Source organism: Anser brachyrhynchus (genome assembly GCF_964034855.1).
Source record: "Anser brachyrhynchus genome assembly, chromosome: 8".
Lineage (NCBI taxonomy): Eukaryota > Metazoa > Chordata > Aves > Anseriformes > Anatidae > Anser > Anser brachyrhynchus.
Window position 1 is genome coordinate 23,380,438 of NC_137702.1, and position 22,173 is coordinate 23,402,610.

At 52.7% G+C, this 22,173-nt stretch overlaps 3 protein-coding genes across 11 annotated transcripts in view; 2 read left to right on the plus strand and 1 right to left on the minus strand.

Moving 5' to 3' along the window:
- Positions 1 to 6,168, plus strand: part of DNM3 (dynamin 3) — a 180,827-nt gene extending 174,659 nt beyond the window's left edge. For 3 of the 6 annotated variants that reach the window (XR_013954167.1, XM_080601703.1, XM_080601705.1), the window contains one exon: positions 176 to 6,168. Coding sequence is in view for 4 of the 6 variants with exons in the window: in XM_080601703.1 (XP_080457829.1) it covers positions 176 to 245 (70 nt within the window). In the remaining 2 variants the exon portion in view is untranslated. The remainder of the gene's footprint in view (positions 1 to 175) is intronic. The other 3 variants (XR_013954166.1, XM_080601704.1, XM_080601706.1) reach the window with 3 other exon arrangements.
- A 5,021-nt stretch (positions 6,169 to 11,189) lies between these two features.
- Positions 11,190 to 12,522, minus strand: PIGC (phosphatidylinositol glycan anchor biosynthesis class C). Its single transcript, XM_080601726.1, has one exon. It carries the CDS (start codon positions 12,177 to 12,179, stop codon positions 11,286 to 11,288), a length of 894 nt encoding a protein of 297 aa, XP_080457852.1. The 5' UTR covers positions 12,180 to 12,522; the 3' UTR covers positions 11,190 to 11,285.
- An 8,412-nt stretch (positions 12,523 to 20,934) lies between these two features.
- SUCO (SUN domain containing ossification factor) overlaps positions 20,935 to 22,173 on the plus strand; it is a 40,845-nt gene continuing 39,606 nt past the window's right edge. For all 4 annotated transcript variants that reach the window (XM_080601699.1, XM_080601700.1, XM_080601701.1 and 1 more), the window contains exon 1: positions 20,935 to 21,092. In XM_080601699.1, coding sequence (XP_080457825.1) covers positions 21,040 to 21,092 — 53 coding nt within the window. In that variant the 5' untranslated portion in view covers positions 20,935 to 21,039. The remainder of the gene's footprint in view (positions 21,093 to 22,173) is intronic.

Here is a 22,173-nt window from a genome sequence, read left to right on the forward strand (position 1 = left end):
GTGGCACTCTTTACTGTTCTCCTTTTCGGGCATGCTTAGAACTGTCGTGCTTCAGTGCATGTGGAAATGAGATTGTTGTGTTTAGGTGCATGTGCATGTTCACGCAGCGACAGCAAACGGTGCAGGGTTCGTTCTCAGTGTTTGTGCTTATTGTTTCTTTTCTCTTTCTCTCCAGTCGAAGACCACCCCCTTCACCTACTCGGCCCACTGTAATTCGTCCGTTAGATTCATCCCTGTTAGACTAAATGAAGTTTCTGGCATGCCATTCCTTGTTAACCAAATATGTGGAAGCAAATTGCTTGATAACTGTTGCAATAACCAATGTATAGTCGCATGTATGGACATCTATAGGCAAGTAACCAATTTTACTGATATACTCTGTCCATTCTGCTTTGTTTCTGAGGTCTTAAATGTTTTGGGAAGGTCTGTGCTGTCCTGACTTTTCCTTTCACAATAGCTGATGTTAGCTAACTTACTGACACACGTGTTTGCTCAGGCAGCCATGCTCACAATCCTGTACACTCAAAGGAGGGCTTGAGTTTGTGTGTGTTTGTGCACGTGTTGATTTGAGCTGCATCTTCTTTTCTCTTTTCTGCGAGGAACCGTGCTTTTTATTTCTACCTTCCAGGTTTTCTGTCATTTGGCATTTTACGGTTGTGCCCACGTTCTTTTCTGATGGCTGAACTGAGCAAAGAAAACCAATGTGGTTTCTTATCAAGCTCTTCTGAAAGCCCCACACCTCCATGCCTCTTTTGCAAGAAACTTGCTGGAAGGCTGCTTCTCCCATAATTTCTTCTTCTCCGAAGCCTAGTTTATAAGGAATGTTGTTAAACTGGAAGGGTGTGTATGGGACAATGTGTTTTATTTTCTTCCTCATGGATGACTGGTACTTAGAGGTTGGGTGATTAGTAAGGACCGGGCTGCAGTGCCCCAGCCTGCAAGGTGTGGAGCTGTCTCACTAGCAGCAAGGATGGGAGAAGGGTGGTTTGAAGAGCCAGTACGTGACAGACTGGTGTGTGCTGGCTCAGTTTGTCCTCCGGTAGTGCTTACTCACCTTAGTCCTCCCACTGAACTCATAGGAAGGTTTGTGCATAGGTGAGTGCGTGTAGTGTGTGTATATATATTGCACGGCAGGATCCAGGGAACTGAGCATTGTCTGGCCATTTTGTGAAACAGAGGGGAGGTAGATATATGTACATATATGTATACACATATATGCATACACGTATACACGTATGCACAGCTGTAAATAGGTTACCACTCCTCTGCCCACTGCGTGAGCCAATTTGGAGCTATGGCCTAGATTTGCATCTGAGCTTTCCGAGGATCCAGTTTGGTTTTGAGATATTTGCTCAAACCAGTCGATAAATTTCCAGTATGTCCTCCAAAAAAAAGATTTTCCCTTTGCATCTCTTGACATTCTGCACACTTCAGATTAGGAGTCACTTTATCCAACCAGGTACTGAGAAGTGCTCAGCTGTGCATGCTGGCAGTGTATTATTTTAGCAGACATTCGCCTTCAGAGGTCCTCTCTACCTGTTGCATTACGCTTTCTGTATTAATGTGTTATAAAAACCTGTTGTCTTACCTCTGCATTACTTCATTTTAAACACTTAGGGTCAGTGTTACCCATGTAGTTTAAAACTTCTTGAGTTGACAGAATTAAACTAGAGATTAATTTCAGAAAATATTAATTGCTGTTATTACAATTATGGTTACAGATCCATAGGCAAAGCAGTTGGTGGTTTCGAAGGCCCCCACTATAATCAGTCTAATAAATTCATTTATGGAGGCTGCATGTAGGGCTCCAGTGTGCTGTAGCTCCGTGGTTAGGAAGAATCCAATCAAAGAGCCACAGCCAATGGGGATTTTTGTTGTTAAATATTCCCAGGCTGCTGATTAAATAAGTTGCGTTCGCCACTGAAGCAAATAATGTTTCTGCTTGCATAAGAGAGACAAGTTTGGGAAAGCATCATGATTTGTATGTTAGCCTAACTTTAATTTCCTGTAAACCTCGTACTTACAACACACACGTGGGGAGTCTAGAGGTCAACGTCTGAAGCACGGGGGAAATGGAATTTGTCAGAGCACCGGCACCTCGGTGATCTCAGAAAAGTCCTTAAATGGCTGCTATGTGTTTGGAGAACAGGCCTACAGCTTCAGAATCAGGTGCACAGAATCAGCTTTCAAGGATGAAAAGGCTGAAACATCCAACTGCATGTTACTGGGTTTTACTACCAAAAAAACTACCCAAAACATATTGTGATCATGTTTCTTGGTCTACAGCTTTCTGCTGCTTGGTACTCTGCTGTTAAATGTGGTCCATCTATCAGGTGTATTTTTATAAATACCTATAGCAGACCATTTTGTTGCCTAGCCAGCAAATCTGTGCATAGTTTGTCAGAGATCTATTACTGACTGGCAGCTGCCTTCTGACAGAAAGTCAAGCTTAGTGCCTCTTCCACCTTGGCCACAGAAGGTCACTTTACCCCCAGATGTTGGTATTTGTTCAGTGATGCTGCAAGCCTATAGTCTGGGTTTATCCCACCTTACCCTAAGCGTTTTGCTGAGTTGCCTCCTGAAGGGGTGATTCAGACCGGTGTAACTGCCTGGGAATGCTGGTAAGGTAGGAGCTTAATTAGATGACAAATGTCTTGGCCTAAAAGCATGTATTTAAATCCTCTGTACCTGAGACTTCTGAATTTAATGACTGTTTCTGTCAAGCATAAAGGAAGTAGCTATCACAGGTCAGCACTACCCTCAACTCTGCCCCACAGGAAATTGTATTTCTCAGCGGCAATCCTGAATTGTAAATGAAGCTCCTAGGAGTAGATTGAGGAGAGAAAGAGGAGGCAGCAGTGAGGCACCCATGGCCCTGGTGTGAGCACCATCTGGTTCTGCGCTCGGTTTTGAGGTTGTGGGACGCAGTGGGTAGCTGTACGGCCCTCCCTTTCTCTGCATCTCCATCACACCTAAATCTGGACCTGCTGCTAAAATGCAATGCTTTTAGATGTGTAGACTAATAATTAACCTTTAGCACAGATCCAGAATTTGATGATTTTACCTCTTCTTGAATATATGCTTTTTAGAATAAACTACATAGAATTGTTTCTAGGAAAAATGCTAAGTGCTTCACAAGAAATTGCCACTTCCAACTGAATAAATACTCTGCTCCTAGCCTTGACCCCTTTCCTCATGCTGTACAGTGCCTGGGATGGATGATTCTGGGGAGCCATCTCTCTCCCATCCCTTGTTCTCAGAGGAGCAACTTGTCATCAGCTCACTCCACACCTGAAGGACAGAACAGGCTCACCAGTACCTTAAGGGATCTGCTAGGGGGACTGGCTGGCTGTGACTGGCCGCTGTCCCCTCTGCAGATACCCTTCCTCAGCGTGAGCTGAGCCTGAGCTCCCGGATCGGAGAAGCACAGGTTCCTCTCCCTTCATTTGATCCCCTCTGGCAAAGCTCAGAAGGTTACCAAGGAGCAGTGGAGACGCCCGTTAAGCAACAGCAGGTTTTTTGAGCTTACGTGAGCCGGATGATGTAGGCAGCTAGGTTTAAGGAGGGTGTTTATCTAGTATTGCACGTAGGCTAAGCCTGAGTTTCTGCCCGGAGAACATGTTCCACCTTTCCTTGTCATAGCTGACCAGCAGCTGAGGAGCTTGCTCGTGCCGTAAATAGTTCTTGGCCTTTGATGTCAGGGGATCTTGTGTTACGTTAAAATGATTGTATGTTCAAAGAAAAGGCTTATGTACATAAGTAACGTGTGTTTATTTTATTGCTGATCTTGTTGCACTTTGAGTAAGCCTCATAAAAATAGATTATTATATTAAAGGAGACGCATTAGAGGTTACAACACTTCATATTAAAGCATAACGTAGAAAGTATTATACTCTGTATCGCAGACAAATACACTAAACAACGTGTGTACATCCTATGGAGATTACTGGCTAGTTCTGTCTTTCTGTCTTAAAATAGTCCAAACCTCCTGAATTGAAAGCAGACCTATTTTGCACATGTGGCACTGGGGAGACATGGACTTTTTGGGATGTTTGTGGCACACGTCCTCCCGCGGTGGCATTGAACCTCCTCCCTGGGCTCTAGCAGAACAGCTCCCTTGTGTAAATGAACATTACTCTGCCTGTCTTTCCTCTTGCTTTGTCTGCAGGCGAGCTGATACCGATGGCTCCTCCCGTCCAGACAGTCCTCCACTCTTGCTTGATATATGATTTGTCCCGTCTTGCCGGCCGTTTGCTTTACTTCCTGTCTCTTTACTTTTCCAGGATGGTGTAAACAATGACTTCTTTTTGTAAGAAGCGAGCGCTTAATTTCTTTCCCAATTTTGCTCTGTATGTTAATGCCCTGTTTCACATGAGCCAAAACATCTGCCTTTGGTTTTGTAGTCTGTAAATGGTTCCTGGTGTTGACCTTTGAGCACAGTGAGTTGATTCCCGAAACCATGGTCATTACTGAGCATCGCATACACCTGCTGTAAACATGTTATGCTGCATTTCTGAACCTGAAATAAACTGTAACTCCTGCTGGGCTTTTATTATTACTTTCTGGATGCGCATGAGCGGGCTCCAGTCTTGCACCGTAATCTCATCCTGCTCTCCACCTCGGTTGGGTCTGCAGCGAGGATTTACCGGAGAGGTGTGTTGCAGTTCAGATCACTCCAAGTGTCAGGAGAAGGGGAGACGAGAGAGAAGTAGCCTATGGGAAGCATTCAGCCTTCTGCCCTGCTAGGGGCTTGGATGCTTTGGAGGTGTTTTGCTGAGTGAATATTTTTCAAGCAGAACCTGGTATTGCTTTCATTGCTGGGAGAAGCATATTTGAGGGGAGCCTGAGAGCTGAGCACAGGGCCAGGCTGAGTCGTCAGGAGTGAAGTAAAACTGTGCCTGTGTACGTGTTCTGCTTGGAAGGGATTTCCCCTAAAGCAGTTGTGTATGAACACGCAGCTGCCTCAGAATGCCTTGATTACTCAGTTCCTCCTTCAGATTGGTGCGAGCCAAGTAATTGGAATGGGTGCTCGGAGGAGCTGGTCTGCACGGCACGAGTACAGCACAGCAGCAGGGGGCATTTCCCACCAAGCAGCAGGCACTGTGCTGGTCCTTAGGTTTGACGAAAATGGGAACAAAAGGTGGAACAAGCAAAGCAGTAACGTCCCCATTTGTGTTCACAGCAAGTTTGCTGTAACACTTGGGGACATTTTTTTTTAATAGCCTTTAACGGTGTCCCCGAGGCAGTCTGCGCAGTCTCCCTCAGCAAACAGCAGCATGACACACATGTCCGTCTGCCTGGGGTACGTTACCTATCCCTCTGAGAGTTGTTTCCAGGCGTGCTGGCCAGCAGTGCACCAGTGCTGTGTGCTGGATAAACGGGGTTAGCAGCTGCTCTTCTCCAGCCGGGGCACCAAGCCATCCACTGCCAAGGGTCTCTCCTGCAGGTTTTGGCAGTGCATTCATTACGCTGCTGTCACCCAAGCTTTTAGCCTTCCCCAGCAAGGTTCCCTTCAGATACCCCAGTCCAGCTCATAGACACATCTTGTTTGCTCGCTCCTGATTTTATCAGTGTCTCATTTGAAAAGGCTCTATTCCAAAAGCAGCGTTTGCAGCAGGTAGTGGTGTAGATTTTAAGGCTGGCTAGACAAAAGCTCTTCTGGGAGGATATTATTTCAGCAAGAAAAGGAGAAAGCCTCTAAGCAGCAACCTTCACACTTGTGATGGGGTTGTCCTAGCTCTCTGGTGCCAGTGTGTCAGGTGGGAAATGGTGAGGATGAAAGCAGAGGCTGTGCTGATAGCCAGCTGATTCTAATCTCCTTCTTGCTCTTTTCCTCACTGTGCATGTTCTGTGCCTTTTTTTCTTAACCCATTTTGTTAAGACAAATTTGTATATGAGTCATTCTCTTGTATCTCGACCTTCTGTTTTAAATCTCCCCCTCCCCTTGAATTTTGGGTTATTTTTTGTCTTTTTCCTAGGCGACCTCCTCCAGCTGTTCCAGGAAGATCGTCCTAACACACACACATCTTTTTTTTGTTATGTGCAGTCTGTCATCTTTTCTCCAAAATTATCTTTAATTTGCACTAGTCTATTTGTAAATGAAATATTTTATTTTCAGATGTCAATGATAAGCCTGGATATAAAGAAAATAAAATTCTGGCTGCAAAATGAATGTGTGCTGGTTTTCTATTGAAGGATTTACCTACTGTTTCTCAACTGGAGCCATTAACGCTCCTCGAAAGCAATTGCCTGGGCTCTGTGGAGACTCCCACCCTCCGAGGTGTTGGAGGGAGGGATGTACTGCTGGGATTCCGGCCCCGTTTCTGAATTCACTAGCCACCAGGACTCAGTGTAAATACGTTTGGCTTAGTATTAGCAGGAAGAAGAATGGTCAACGTCTTGAACAACAGAGATTGCAAAAGGCTCCTAACAGATGCTTAACGCACCCACAGCAGCACCTGGCTGTGTGCTGAGTGGAAAGCTGAAGATTGCAGCAGTCTCTCTGCCGATGAACCTGCACAATTATAGACACATCACAGCTGTTCTCACCACTTTTTTTCAAGCTAAACCTCTGAATTCTCTGCAAGCTGACCTCGTTGGAGCATCAAAGCTCAAATAGCTGCAAGTAGCTACCTCTGGGATTCCAAGTATTTCTGTCCCTCTAGCATCCGAGTGAAAGATAAGCAGAGCAGGTAAGATAAATAAGCCAGGTCTGACAAAGCTTCACTGAGTTGGGGCAGTTCTTGCGGCTGATTTAGGACCCTGCTGACATCTCCTCTATCCGGGGAGCTGCTGCCCCACCTGCACATGCTGATAAATGCCAGCCTCTGAGATTGCTCAAGTGATAGGGGGGTGCAAGCACAGAGAGCTGCAAACTTGTAGTTTTTTGTTCCCACCTCACGTAGGCTTTGTCTTCCAACAGAATACAACAGAAGAAACAACAAAGGTATTAGCAGAAAGCAGGGAAAACACAGAAGTGCCAAGTACAGTAACTCTTAGGGAGATAAATAATAATTCTTGATAGACTTTTGAATTGTATGTACTAAACCAGGAATTGCAGGAGCTGGGAAGAGAATAGTGATGGGCAGTGTGCTTCCCAGCACTCTGGAAAAAGGGGGAGGTAGAGGATCCTAATGGTCTTGTGAACATAGCCATTCCAAATGTTGGGACGAGAAGTGAGCTTGGGCTGGCTTACTTTGCTGCATCTCTCAGCAGTGGAACTCACTGCTCTCAGAGACAGGCAAAAAAAATTATAAATAAATAAATAAAAATCAGCATTCAGGAATTGTGCATTTTCAGGACTGCAGAAGAGATGACAGTTGTACCCAGCTGGCTCTGCAGGAGGAGGCAGGAGGTTCTGGCTTCGTTTCACCTCTGAGGTAAGAGATAAGGGGACCAGGCTGAATTTTAAAAGCTACTTTTTTTTTTTTCAGGTTGTTCAAGAATCTGTTCTGCACTAGGGCAGCTCTTGCTGCTTTCCCTCTATGGTATGGTGTGGTACTGAGAGAGGAAGCAACAACAGACAAAAGGTGGCTGATATTTTACTTCTATGGCTTTAGCTACTGCACCTCAAAAACTGCTACTGCCCTCCTGTCTGCCAGCCAACCTCAGTGCGTTAGGATGTAAGGCACAAACTTCTTCTGGGGGACATGTTATAATGTTAAATCTTTCAGAGAAATGTTTTATCTTTTTCAGAAGTATTTGATAAAAATGTTGTTGGGAGATAGGACTGAACTTCATGGTTTTCAGGTAGCTATTCCTAAAATCTCCTAAATAGTAGAAGGTATTGGTGAGCATAAGGGCCTTTGTGCTGGGAAACCTTGGCACATGCTTTGGCTTCAGCTCATGGGGTGACTCTCTGAAGAAGCCGTTTAACCTTGTCTGTGCCATCTCCATCTGGCAATGGCATATGTTCTGTGGGTAGGTGGAGAAGGCGGGTGGTGCTGCACCCCAGCCGGTGACATTATGCATCCCAGGCCGCTGCTCAGTGGATGATTTCAGACCAAAATCTTGTTTTGGTTTCCTGATCACTCAGACTGTTGCTGTTGCTTCTTGTGGCACAAAGCTATGTGACGTGCAGAGAAAAGCCTAGCGATTACTGTGGGAATTGAAGAGATAAAAAGGTCTTACCTTCAAAGACTAAAGCTTCACTGTTTCCAGGCTTCCCAGACGCCAGTCTCCCATGTGCAGGAGGGACAGAGGCCCCTGCCAGCCCGCTGTGGCTGCTGTGGGTGGCTGACGCTTGCCTTTCCCTGCTGCACGCTCTGTAGATGGAGATTCCAGACGGCACGTGGCAGCGACTCCCCCAGGAGCACGGCTTAGCCCCAGCCAGCGTACAATTACTTGCATTTGGGCCAGATTCAAATCAAAAGAAAACGTCCCACTGAAGCACTGTATCTCAGTGGGACTTGGGAATGGCAACTAGAAAGAGAGGAACTGCACTTTTGTAACACAAATTAATGTTTAATTCTTTAGAGGTGGTTGATGATGATTCAGTTACATGCAAACTACAAAGGACCTGTTTCTTTGCTTGGTCTCATCGTGGGCACCAGCGAAGCCTCAGAACGAGGCTCAGGTAGCAAATACTCAAAGGGCATCCAGGTGTACAGCTGAGTTGAACACAGTTACGGCTAAGTTCTCTTCTGTAGGGCATATTCTGACCTCAGGCATAAAGACATACTCATTATGGCCATTTATTCCAGCAGTGCTGCAGAGTGTGCAGGCTAACGAGGCACTGAAAGGAAGCAGCAGGGCAGAGCAGAGAGGCTTGTGGCTGTGTGTGGAGATGAAGCTGCCTGCGGCCAGCTGAGCAGGATGGATCCTGCATCCTGGTTGGAGCCAGGCAGAGATGGCCTGTTGGATCATTCACAGCCCAGGGATCTGTGTATAGTGACCCACTGGGTTCTAGTTGGGGTTGAGGTGATTGTGGCACAGCCACCACATGCCACGGCTAGCCTCAACTTGCCCAATAGGTCTCCATCGGCTTGAGGCCACCCCGCTGGGAACCCATCTCCTCCTCCTCCTGGACATGGCCATCCCCCAGCAGAGCAGGTGACCCGAACATCCCGGTGCAGGGCTGTACTGCTGTGCACTGAGCAGCTCCAGACAAGCAGAGAGCTCCAGTGAAGGTAAGAGCACGGACTCCGGATCATCCCGAGTCCTCCTCAGGGTCTGAGATGAAGCTTTGCTGGGGGAGCAACACAGAGCCACGGATTCTCTGCTAGTCCTTGTTTCTAGCTCCCCTATTGCCCAGAGCCCTGTTACTCTGTGCACATTGCCACCTGGAATCATACCTTGGGAACTGATATTTGCACTTTTCCTAACCCAGAGTTGTTTTTGAGAGTCTGAATTTGAGCGCAGTATTTTTTAAGAAACACTTCACTTTGGGTGAATGGGTCTGGCAGAAATTATGCTTTCTTGTAGCCTTAAATCCAGCCTCAAAACAAAAACCCCAAGGCTGCCTTGCCCCGTTTGCATTAGCCTAATGAACCATCGGATCCCTGCAACGATCTTGAGCTGGCGGTGAGGGACAGCTGCCTCCCTAGCCCCACGTACTGTGCCTAGCGATGAAGCCCCCCCCCCCACACACAAACCAGTTTGTCCCCATTATCCTGGATATTGCATATTCAAAATGGAGTCAGGCCTGTGCTACACCTGAGATGTACCAGCAATTGATAACCACGGAGATTTATGACTGCAGTTAATAACAGTTTGGGGACAGTGGTGCGTTTGTGCAGCAGCAGCTTCAAGTAAACCTGGCTGCTGCTAGCACGGCCCCTACCAAGATAGGAATTAACTGCAGGAGCCAGGCAGCCTAGATTCGATTCCCTTCTTTGACAATTTTTTAACTTCTTAAATTTGCACCAATCCAACTGAAGTCTTGCCCTACCGATGGACTCTGTGAATCTGCCTGGGGTGGCAGCATTGCAATGGCATTAGCCTGACACAGGATGGGGCACCCTGGTCACTGGCAGCTGCCTGGCTTTCTTGGGAACCTCCTTGTGAAGAAATGATTTTCTTTCTGAAGAGCTGAAGAATGTCATCTTGATTGTGAGCATCTGGCTACTCAGCGCTCCCTGCGAGCCCGGAGCACATACTCTAAACCTCTGCAGGTTTTCTTTAATTAAAAACAAAATGAGATGTAGTTGTCACCATGACAACAAACAGCAACATTTAAAACTTGGCAAATGTCATAACAAAGCGCTGGAGGTGTTGGAGGCTCTGCAGTGGGTTCTCATTTCCTAGGAAGCGCAAGGAGCCAGCGCCTGCTTGCTGGGAAGACGCCAGCGCTCCATGTGAGCCGTTTGCCTGCAAACCCCTTCACACTCAGTGGGTTTAATCGAGCAGGAACTCACACTTCTACAGCAGTGGGGTGCCTTGCCCTTGTCATCTTTCACCATCCCAGAGTGTGTGTGCAGAGCTGGTGCTGCTGCATCTTACAGGAGAACTTGTCAGGATGGTTTAAGCATCTCCTTGTACTGCTTCCAGGGTCGGAGGGATCTGACTGGCCTTTACATTGAAAGGAGCGATGCTTCCTCTCATCCTGATGCTAGGGCAAAACACTGCAGGAATGAGAGCTGTCAGCCTCAGCTGCTGCAGGTCCCATGGTCTGCAGAGCTGCTGGTGGTCTCAGACACACGTGGCGGTGTGACGATGTGTGCAGGTGTGGGTGTGTGGGTGCACGGGGCTGCAGGCATCCCCTGTGCTCTTGTGGTGCCTCCCACCAGCCCAGGAAAGCTGCGGTGAGACCAGGAAGCCCGGGGCGCTTCTCCTGTGCCCAAGTCCATGCCCTGCTGGACCACCTGCCTCTGGTGCGTGCTGGAAAACAACTCAACAGCACAGCAGGCCCGGCTCGTCCCGGTCTGGCCTCCAGCCTGACTTGTTTGCCAGGAGCGCCCTCTGTTGCAGTATGTGCAGAGCTGGACAGACGGACGCTGGACAGATAGTGCTGGACAGGACCAGGCTGGGCCCTGTCACTGCTGCAGCACCCTGGGGCCGGGCTGGGTGCCTGGTGGGTGCACCTACAGGGTCTGTGCTGTGCTGGGGCCTCATCCCTCTGCTGTGCAGCAGGAGGATTCTGTCCCATCCCTCTGGCTCGGTGGCCAGGGCTGGGCAAAAATACCACTGTGGGTCTGCCAGGCACCGCTACGCTCCAGGGTTGTTACAGAGCATACACAAACACAGTCCCCGCTGCTGTGTGAGAGGTTTTATTGGGTTGGGCATCCCCCCAGAAAAGTCCCTCTGCACTGCTCGCAGCACAGAGCCCCTCTCCCCCCAGGCCAGGCCTACATGAGGAACCTGGAAAGGTCCTCCTTGATTTCAGCCTCGTCCCACGGCCCGTGGATGTTGTCCTTGAGCTGCTGAAGCCGGATGAGGCAGTAAGGGCAGAGACAGGAGATGGACAGCAGCAGTGAGGCAAAGAGCACAGCACCCACACTGGAGACACTCGCCAGCCCTGCCAGTGCCGCCAGCGCGAAGAGCACGGTCACTGCCACATAGCACCGGGGTGTCCGGGCCTTCAGCTTCTTCTGCAGCATGGGCCAGAGGGCGAAGATCTGCATGGCAAAGGTGACCATGACGAAGGCGTGGAGGGAGCGAGGCAGGCGCGAGGCCAGGCACACCGAGGCGAAGATGGCCATGTTAAGGGACAGTGTGCTGGACACGATGGCGGCGTTTGCGCCGTAGTCAAAGAAGATGAGGTGGCCGAGGAGCATGAAGACTGACATGGCGTAGATTGTGTCCGTGCTGATGGACTCCGTCAGCGTCTTCAGCACTGGGGAGAAGCCATAGGTGAAGGCGATGAACACCAGCGTGCTCTTCAGGTCTGCCCACCGCGTCCGCCCGCTCTCTCGCCGTCCAACCCCGGCGTCGATGGCATCGAAGAGCACATAGCCGAGCAGGGAGGAGGCCAGGGCAGCCCCAAAAAGCCCCTGCGGGCTCAGCACCCCGGCGTCCATGTACCACCAGGTGACGACGAAAACACAGACGCTGCAGAGCTGCTGCACCACGGCCCCCGACTCGAAGACCACGGCCCAGTACTGGTACTGGCGGGCATGGACGTTCTTCCGCAGCTCCTCCAGGAACCGCTGGTCCACGTAGTTATCCGGGAAGGGCTGCCGCTCGTACAGCACCTTCTGCCAGCACCGCCTGGGGCTCGTCTCCACCTGCGCACACACCATCCCGCGGCCGGGGGGCCGAGGTGCCGGGAAGGAGCAAGCTGCGGGTTCACCGCGCTGCGAGACCCCCCTCTGGGGTCTGCCACCGCCACAGGGCTCCGGCAGCACCCACGTCCCCCTGCAGCCCCCCCCCAGGCAGGGACAAGAAGCGGGGGGCTGCCCACGGCGGCAGCAGGGACCCCTCAGAGCCCCCTCGGTCGCGGGGAAGGAGCGCGGGACCCCCCCGGCCCCGGCCCCGGCGCGCCCCGGTCCCGGCCCCGGTCCCGGTCCCGGTCCCTCAGCCCCGAGCTCCGCGGCCCCGGCCCCGCCGCCTCCGCCTCAGCCGGGCCCGGCCGGGCGCAAGGGACGCCGGGGAGCCCGCAGCCGCCATCTGGCGGTGGGAGCCCGGCCCTGAGGAGCTCCCGGCTGCCCTCAGCGGGCTGAGGGACAAGGGGAGGCCCCGCACTGCACGGAGCCCCCCTCCGTACATCGCCTGGCTGAAGGGGACGGTAATTACACTGCTAGTCGGTGATTAAATGATTAAAGACCCCCCGAATTCAGCCCGCTGCCCGTGACAGAGAAGCAGGCACTGGCGCTGCTCTTAATTGAAACACAGAAAGCGTTTGGGTGTTCCCAGCGCAGTGGGAAGGGAGTGATGGGACCCCCTACCAACCCACCCCTGCTCCGACACCGCTCGTCTAGCCACCGCGCTCTGGTGTGTGTCCTCCTGGGGTTCCTGCGAGCAACCGCAATGCTTTGGGGACACTGGGGCCCCTTGTGTTGCCATGACGCACTGAGGCCCGTCTGTGGACCTCGGAATGGAGGCTCCGTGTCCCACAGGACAGCACCACGTGTGCTCCGCTGCGGTGGGAGCCGCCCGAGTCTGAAGGGCAGCTCGGCACATCCAGGTGGCCCAGACTTTGCCTGCGAGGGAATGAGTCACCTGTGCCTGCGTGACACGCCACGGGACCGGCCACGTCACCGCCTGTCCCCGCTGGTCGGAGGGGAGCGTGTGTGCCGTGGGGTCACCCCTCGGCCCTGCCGGGGCGACGTGGCCGGCGGGGCGTCTTGGCAGGGGTGGCAGAGCAGCTGGGAGAGGGACATTCCCGTCACGCCCCGAGCAGTGGCTAGGGTCAAGGATGCGAGCCCCTTTGTGAGTGCCTCAATTCCCACTCTTAACTCTGTGTAACGAGATCTCCCTCGCCAGCTGCAAGGAGGGCTGTGTGGACCACCGACGGGGTCAGCCCTCCATCATACAGGAAAATACGCGCTCATGCAATCCCCTTCTGCCTGACAGTTCACTGCGTGGAGCGTTTGGGGTTTGTGTTGCATAAACCCCAGCTCAGGGGGAAGAAGCCAGTACCAGACCACTTCCCCAGTGCCCCCCAGCCTGCGTTTCGGCTCCGCTTTGAGACCACAGGAATGGCTGTGGCGTTGCACAAGCGACCCCGCTGCAGACAGGCTTAGTTTCTGCAGGGCTCCCAGCACCGTAATATGCTGCTAAAGCTGCTTGGAAGCGATGCTGGAAAAGGTGACAGGCTGGGATTTAAATAGCTGTGACTGATCTAGGCCTCCGCCGGAGAAATCTGAATATCAAAGTATTCAAGGCACTGGTCTCAGGGGCTGCCTTGAAGTGTGTCTGCGTGTTCCCAGAGCGGGACGATCGGGTGGGAACTGGCGTTTGTGGTGTAGCCCCCGTGCCTGGGGGCCGAGCATTCCTGAGGCTGCAAGGACAAGCAGGGATCCTGGGCATCTCTGCATCCCTCAGCTCAGGTTTTACCCCATTATCCCGCCTGTGCTGAGTCCAAAAGGCCACCAGGAGCAGGGCAGGTCACCTCACGGCACACACTTGGCCCTTCTTGCCATCCCGAGCTGCTGTTGCGGAGCAGGGCCCATCCATAGGCAGGTTTTGCTAGGTGTGGGGGCGGCGGGACCGGCAGGGCTGCCTGCAAGTGCAGCTACACGCGCCCAGGTTTCATTCCTCTGACAACTGATCCTTGAGCTTTTCCCTTTGACCCTGGAGCTGAAACCTCCCTTTGCAGGAATGTTTTCGGGGGGAGGTTGGCGCAGCTCCAGCTGCTGAATTTTTCCATGACCAGAGACTGGCTCCTGCCTTACAAGGCCCCGCAGCATTTGCTGCGGCTGCTCTCCTGCAATCACCTATTTAAGGATTTAAGTCCCCAGTGAGGAGTGGGACAACGCCAGCCCTTAGGCTCTGAGCAGCCCTGCAGCCACAAAGCTGCCTGCAGAGCAGGCACTAGTGGCTGTGAGCCCCATGGGAGGATGCTGGGGCACATGGAGCTGGCTGCCCAGGCTCTCCCTGCAGCAGTGGGCTGCTGACCACCTCCGTGCAGGTTCTCCTGTGCTTGCAGTTCATAAAAAGTGCACGCAGACCCAGCCCAGCTCTCCTGATCATCTCCCTTACTGTGTACGAGCCAGGATCCAGGTCCACATCCTTGTCCCAGGGACAAGGTGGCCTTGCTGGGGTCCCTGTCCAGCTCAAGGGCAGGGATCAATGTGGTCCTGTCTTGTAGCGGATCTCTGTGCAGGTCACCAGTAAAGGTGTGTTTTTCTTTTCTTTTTTCTTTTTTAATGTTTTTTCTTTTTTTTTTTTTTCAAATGTCCCTAGGAAACTGCAGCCAACAATGATGTCTAGAATGCACTCTGCCAGCTGCAGGCCAGGCACTCCAAGGTGGGACAAGGCCAAATTTCAGCTGCCCAGGTAAACTCAGCTCAACCCACACCGTACGTGGCACATCCTTAGCGCACAGAGAGGAAACCAGGCTTCGGGACACAGCTACAGCCTGTCTGAGGAACATACAGGTGGGTTGTCACTGAAGCTGGGGATGAAAAAAGCTGGAGGTTTGGGAGCAAGAGAGGGTCTCAGGTTCCCAACACCAAGCAGAGCAGGGCTGGGGATCCTAAATGGAGCTTTTATCAGATAGCTTCTGACTGCATTCCTCATTGTTTTGCCCCAAATTTGAAGCCTGGGGATGGGATGTGAGGTGCTGACCCAGATCTGCCACAGTCAGTGGAAACACTTGAAGAGCTGTAGGTGGCAAAACTCGCCAAAAAATCACCCCCTTGGGGGACAAAAGGCACGAAGTGTTTGGGGGTGCTTGCAGCGAGGGCGATGGCTGCTGGCCCCAGCCTCGTCCAGCAGCCGCTTCCTCCCCTGGCGGCTCTGGCACACAGTGTGAGCGGCATGAAGGGACGAGGTGTTACCCAGCGAGGTTTGTACTGTCTGCCCAGGGGAAATTTTTGTTCTTTGGCTGCATAAGTGCAAAGAAAACCGGAAATAGGCTGGGGGGATGGGACGGAGGACTGGATGAAACAGAGTACACAAACAGGTCAGCTTTTATAGGAAGCGTACAGGGGGCTGTTGCAGAAATGCGACTTTAAGGCAGTTGTCCCAGGGTAGGGAAAAGGAACCTGGTGTCCATGGTGGTGCACGCCGTGTGTGCTCACAGAGCTGGCAGCTGAGTGCTGAGCCCATCCCTAGAGCCCTGCCCCGCGGACTCCCCCCTTCCACTGATGCTGCTGATCCCTTGTGCTAACCAGGGGGAGAGCCAAGCTCGGACCAGTGGCAGTGCTTGCCTCTGTTTGTACTCTGTCACTGCAGGGGAGCTGAAAGGGGCCAGGGCCTGGGTGAACCCCACCTGTGTAACGTTTTTTTCTCGACTGCAGAGGCAAACCATTGATGTAGGTTTTGTTTGTTCCTGCCCTTGCAGGGTTGCCCTGGAGCATGCGATTCCCTGGGAATGGCCCGCAGGCCCTTGGTCATCTGCCCCCCTGTCTTTAAATATCTGCCAGAGAGCGGAGGGGATGGAGCCAGGTGGGAATTTGGTTTATTTTAGTGCTTGGCAAGATGGGAAAGGAAGCAGCTGAGACTACGGTGGTGCCCTTTGCATGACCTGGGTGCTTGCACCGTTGTGAGCATGGTGCCACCAGCTCGGCCCAGTCCCTGTGCTGTGCCAGGAGATTTTTGTCCTCAACAAAACAGGCACTTTAACAGCCCTTCTTGTCCCTTGCTCCTCATCTGGCGTGCATTTGGTGTGCTCCTTGTGCCACCAGTACAAAGCTGCAGGGGATGGCTGCCCCGGGCCCTGCCAGCCCCCAGCCTGGGTTGCCTGCAGTTTTGGTTTTGTGTTGACGAGGTGACAGATGTGCCACCCTGCCACATCACACGCCTGCCTCTTTGCCCTGCTTTGGCCTCAATTTGCATGAGGGGCTGCTCCCCCAGCCCCTCAGCACCTCGTGGGCAGCTTCAGCCCACGCTGTCCTCCCAGAAATAGAGCCAAAAAAACAGGTTTACGCCTCCAAAGAGAAGTTTTGCTGTTTCTCAGTTTCTGTGGCAAGATTCGGTTTCTCTCTTTGCAGGAGGGCACAGCCAACAGGGAGCAATGCTGGGGGTAGCTCTGGCTGCCGTGGAATGGGGGCTTTGTGACAGCACAGCTGGCATGGGGCATTGCCCTCCGCACTGGGGGGTCACCCCAGCCCGTGAGGGCCAAGGACGTGGCTTTGGTTGTGTCACAGCTGGGACAGTGCCAGGGCAGTGGTAGGAGCCTGGGAGGTGTCACGCTGCTCACTCAACTGCCTCAACAATCTGGGCTGGGATGTGGGAGAGTGCAGGAGGTGACCACTGGCATTACCTCTGCCTGTCTCCTGCCCCAAGCATGCATCCACCAGGGCTCTGGGAGCCGTGGGACCATGCCTGGTCTACCATTGCCAGATGTCAAGGCTCTCGATCGGCGCCGGCTGGCTGGAGATGAAAGCAGCCACGCTCCCACACTGGGTCACGCAGTCCCTGCCAGACACTGCTGTTTGCCGTCCCCCCTGCCTGCGGGGAGAGCTGCCTGCCTCCCCCGCAGGGTGGTCGCACACCCAGGGTCACCACTGCCCCACGAAGCAGAGACAGGCAATTAAATTACCCAGGGACAAGAGCGTGCAGATGTCACAGGCTGCCTGGGGACAGACCTGGCTGTGGGGACAGGTTTGTGTTCAGAGGGAACGGCTCATTGCCCCATCTCAGGGCACTGGCACAAACATGGGATCCCTTAGGGTGAAACAGGACCTCCTCAGGAAGCCACTGGCCTCAAATCCCCCTGCTGGAGACTGCGCCAGGACAGGGAGTGCTGAGACATGACCCAGCACAGCACCAAGTTGGCGATGATGTTATGCTTGGCCAGCACCAGCCTTCACCAGCCCCAGGATAGGATGAGAGCCCCGGGCAGTGCAGCAGCGTTCAGAAATAACACCAGGCCCCAAAAAATTGCAGTGCTGACTTTGGAAAGTGTCACAATGGATGGGCAGAGTCCCCGTGGAAGGGGCAGGGCAGGAGCTGGGGAGCTGAAACAAGTGATTTCCAGCAATGCGCCTGTTCTGGGGCTTGGTGCCGTCCCGCACTAAGCAAATGTAACGAGGCACCGTGCAGAGCAAGCCTTCCAGTGACCCTACCCTACTGTATCTGCCATTTATCAGGGGGTCACTGTGACTGCTATCTCACATCCAGGAGTCTGGCAGCCCAGCAGTACACCGTGACATGCTGCGGGCTTTAAGTAATGCACAGGACAGGTACAGGAGAGGAAATCGGCAAGCGTGCACGAGGAGTTGCTGGGGTGCACATTTGGGATTGCACAGGAACACAGCACAAATGCCACCAATACCCCTGGTGCCCTGTGCCAGAGGTGACATCTCTCAGGAGCTCCCACGAAAAAAAAATGTATCTCACGGCATTTATCAGGTGATGAAAGAGCAGTCAGCAGCTCTGCTGGAAGCAGCATTTCTCCTGTTTGGTTTTGCAAGGACAATTATTCCAATCCCACTTCTCGCACAGCTCTTTCCCCTTTAATGTGAGTTGAAGAGTTTTTGGCTACCCAGACATTTCAGGATTTTTTAGAAAAGTTTTATGCTCTTTTGCTGGATTTCCCCCTGCAAGTGGATTCCCCCCCGCAAGAGGTTAACGGTTCAGCTAAAGTTAGAGGAAGTTATCTGAAGCAATCTTGCAATTTATAGCTTTTCGTTCACTAAATAAGAAACGGTCAGGAAATTAAACAGGAAATTGCATCTGGAAGGAAAACTCAGACAAAAGTTGAGTTGTCAGAACATGCTTAGGAAGGATTTGTTTTATTTTAAACAGTAAGGAGCCAAGATCAATAGTCAGAAAAAGAAGGAGCCTTGTGCAAATTAAATCACACATTGAGGAGAAAAACACTTGGGGAAGAAAAGAAGGTTTTGTAAAGAGAAGATGAGGATATCCTATGATAAATCAGAAGTAAGGCTTCGCATTTTCAGCTTGGAGGTGCTGAAACACAAAGGCCTAGCTGAGAACTTCACTTCAGCCTGTGCCAGCCTGGTTCCCGGCACTGCCCGCACCGTGCTTCACTGTGTGAGAAGCAGAAGCCAACAAGTGCCAAACACGATGCAGCTGCAGAGATCTTTCCAGGCCTCCCTCCTCCAGCAAAAGCTGCCAAGACGCTGCGTGCTCCTGGTCTCAGCTTTTCTGCAGGGTTGCCCAGCGGGGAGGGACAACCCCAGCCGAATGGGACTGCTGGGCAAGGGAAAATGCAGCTGTGAGCACTGCTGGTCCTTCTGCAAACTGCAGTGCTTTATAAGGATCCCAAGCAAATATTTGCTCCCATGTCGCCTACGCGCATTGTTCTCAGGGTTAATTATAGGCTCCAGCAGGGAGATTGGGTAAGCTGTGATGTTTTTTACCATCATACTCCTCATCTTATCAGTGTTTGAGAAGCAAGCTTAGCAAGTGCCGAACTGTACTGGTAGGTCAGGGCTGATGACCCGAAGCCTCTGCCTGGCTGATGGCACTGAAGGTTTTCAGGTGTACGCTTGTACCTAGTGGCAGCTGACTCGAGAAAGCTTTTCTCCAGGATCCTGCCTATTCACTGTGATGGTTTCCCTGAAATGATCTGTTTGCCGTGACAGCTCTTTAATTGTGTTTGGTCTAAGCTGCATGTGATTAATCCCCTGCTGATAACAGGACCGTAACACATGGGAGCCGTGCCAGCCCCGTGCAGACACGTGGGCTGAGCAAATGTCGCCACGGAGGGGACCTGGAGGAGGCAGCTGTGGCTGAGGGTCGTGTTGCACTGCCTCTCGCAGCACTGTCCACCCCCCAGGAGGAAGATTTGGGGCACTCCCTGACATGGTTAAAATAGCTGCGGGTGCGACATGTGCTGTTGCTCCCACAGCTTGGAGAACACTGAGGAAGTTTGGGGGAATTTCCCACCACCGAGGCAGCTCCCTGGGGCACAGCTGGGCAACCTGCAGAGTGATTTCACTCAAAGGAAGAGCTTGGAGCCTACCACCCATTTCTGATGGGGCATTTTAACAGAGGGACACCCTCCTCTTAGAAATGCTGTTGTTTGACTTGGCAGCATGTCCTGAAGGTAGTAACTGCTCTCTCATCATTGCACTGCCACTGTTGAGCCTCTGCCCTTTGTGGGAAGAGGTGGTGTGGTTCTGCTGCAATTAGCCCCAGCACGAGGACACCCACTGCAAGAAGGTGTGACAGCACTGGGAGAGGAAGGCAGCCGTAGTGGCACACCATCAAACCACGGGCACAGATGTGGCTGGCCAGGCCGTGTGGGACTCAGCAGGTTTGTGAGCTGCAGTGGGGTGGCCCTGGAGGGGACTCAAAAGGGTTGGATTCAGACGCAACCATGTCCTCACTCCATCGTGCCCTTTGGGACCAGTGTGTATGCACTCACAAGGGATCTGCTAGTCTAAAACTAGGTCTGAGAACACTTTTCAGGACTCAAAACATAATCAGTTTTGGGGCTTGACAATTTTTGGCAAAAAAATAAAGAGCGGGCTGTGCTTCTTGTGCAAACATATGCTTTCATGAAGTATTTCCTCGGCAGGCTGAGCTGGCTGGCTCAGATCACGCCAAGAGCTACCTCGGCAGCACCTTGCCCGGGACGAGCTGCGCCCACACCCCTCCTGCATCCGGGAGCAGCCGGGACGGCGGTGAGGGCCGAAGCTCCTCGTGGGGCAGCAGGAGATCCGGCCTGGGAGGGCCCTGCTGCTGCCAGCACCGTGATTCAGCCCTTCTGCACCTCCCTCGGGGCAAAGCCGCCCTTCCTCGTCCGGAGCCCTGGCGTGGGGCGAGGCTGTCCTCCCCGTCCAGAGTCCTGCCGCGGGCACGTTTCCAGCGTGGCGCGCTCGTGACCGTTCACCTGCGAGCCTCGGGGCTCTCGTCACGTCCTGCGGGTGGGAGAGCGGGGCGCCCGCAGCCTGACGCGTGGGGGCACGGCGGCTCTGAGCTGTGCCGTGGTGCTCCCCCGGGAGATGCTTTTTGGCACTCTGGCTCTGCGGGGCTGCGTTAAAACCGGGATGAATTCTGTGAGCACACTGCTGGCACACACCTGAGCGTGTTCTGCCCTAAGGCTGACCACCACTCTACTTATTACAGTGAATAAATAAATAATAATAATGAACAATAATGTCTTGGCGCCTCTCTGGCACCCTCTGTGCCCCTGCACGCCGCAGGGCGCCGCCTGTGAGGCACCATCCCTCCCGACCCGCCGACCCCCGTTGTAAAATGGCTGCCGGCCGCCTCCCCCCCAGCGAACTACAACTCCCAGCAGCCCCCGCCCGCCCCGCGCGCGGCCTGCTGGGAAATGCAGTTCTCCCGCCCATCCCCTGCCGGCTTTTCCCCCGGACGGGGCGGGGCTTCCCGGAGGGAGCTCGCCTCCCCATTGGCCGCGGCGGGGCGCGGCGGGTGACGCGCATCCTTCCAGCTCAGCGCGTGCGGGGGGAGGGGGCGGGGCTGGGCGGGAGGGTAACGGCCGCACTCGCGCCGGAGCCGCCTCAACGGCAGCGGCCCCGCCGGCGGGGGGAGGATGCGCCGGCAGCTGCCGCCGCCATGAGGGGGCCGCCGGCCCGCAGCGCCTGCCTCTGCCTCTGTGTCCTGCTCTGGTGAGACCCCGGCCCCTCACGGCCCCCTCACGGCCCCCTCACGGCCCCCTCACGGCCCCCTCACGGCCCCGGGGACGGAGCTCGCGCGGCCTGTGTGGGGTTCTGGCGTTCTTTCCGTGGCTCGTTTTTAAGTCGTGTGTGGAGAATTGTGGTGGAGGTCGTGCTGGGCTCCGGGGGGGTGGCCCTGGGGAAGCCCAGGAACCTGCCCGTTAGCACCCGGCTGCTGAAGTGACACTGGTGTTAGCTATTAGATAATTCAGGAGTCAAATCGGTCCGTATCGGCGCCTTCTGGGGTTTAGAAGGCAGTGCAGTGAAGTAAAAGAACTAGAAGACGATACAGTCAGTACAGAAGGAGCTTCTTGAAAGCTCAGCTGCCAAACTGCTTCGTATTGTCACGTTTTGGGGTTTAGGAACCGATACACTGAGCACAGACAGAGCTTCTTGAGAGCTCAGACGCTAAATTGGTTCATATTTTCGTATTTTGGCGTTTGGGAAACAACACAGTGAGTACAAAAAGGACTGGAAAGATCAGCTGCCAAACTGCTTCATGTCGTCGCATTTTGGGGTTTAGGAAGCAATACACTGAGCACGGAAAGAACTTGAAAGCTCAGTTGTCAGATTGGTTCATATCATCGTATTTTGGGGTTTAGAAAACAACACAGTACAGAAAGAATCTGAAAGCTTAGCTGTTGGGCTTACATTTAGGTGTTGGGTTTACATTTAGGCAAACTTTTTAAAAGGAATAAAAAGCTCCTAGCTACATGTGTTAGGCTGAGCTGTGAACCCGCTGAAACTGGCTCCAGACATCTTCTCTTCACTTGTAGGACAATTAAGTGTCTTCTCATAGAGGGTTCCTACAGGTATGGGTAGGTTTTTTAATGGAAGTTCTTGTTTTTTCCTGGGGATTGAAGGTGGATAACCTGTTTTTGCCTGGAGGTATGTTGCTCAAGGAGCTGGTCATGGTTTAATGATACATAGGTGGCCAGAGAATTTTGTTGTTCTCCTTCTTAATATGCTGCTATAACAAGGTTTTTCTCTGGTTTTCTGTTACTTTAAGAAAAAATTCAGGCATCTTTTCCAT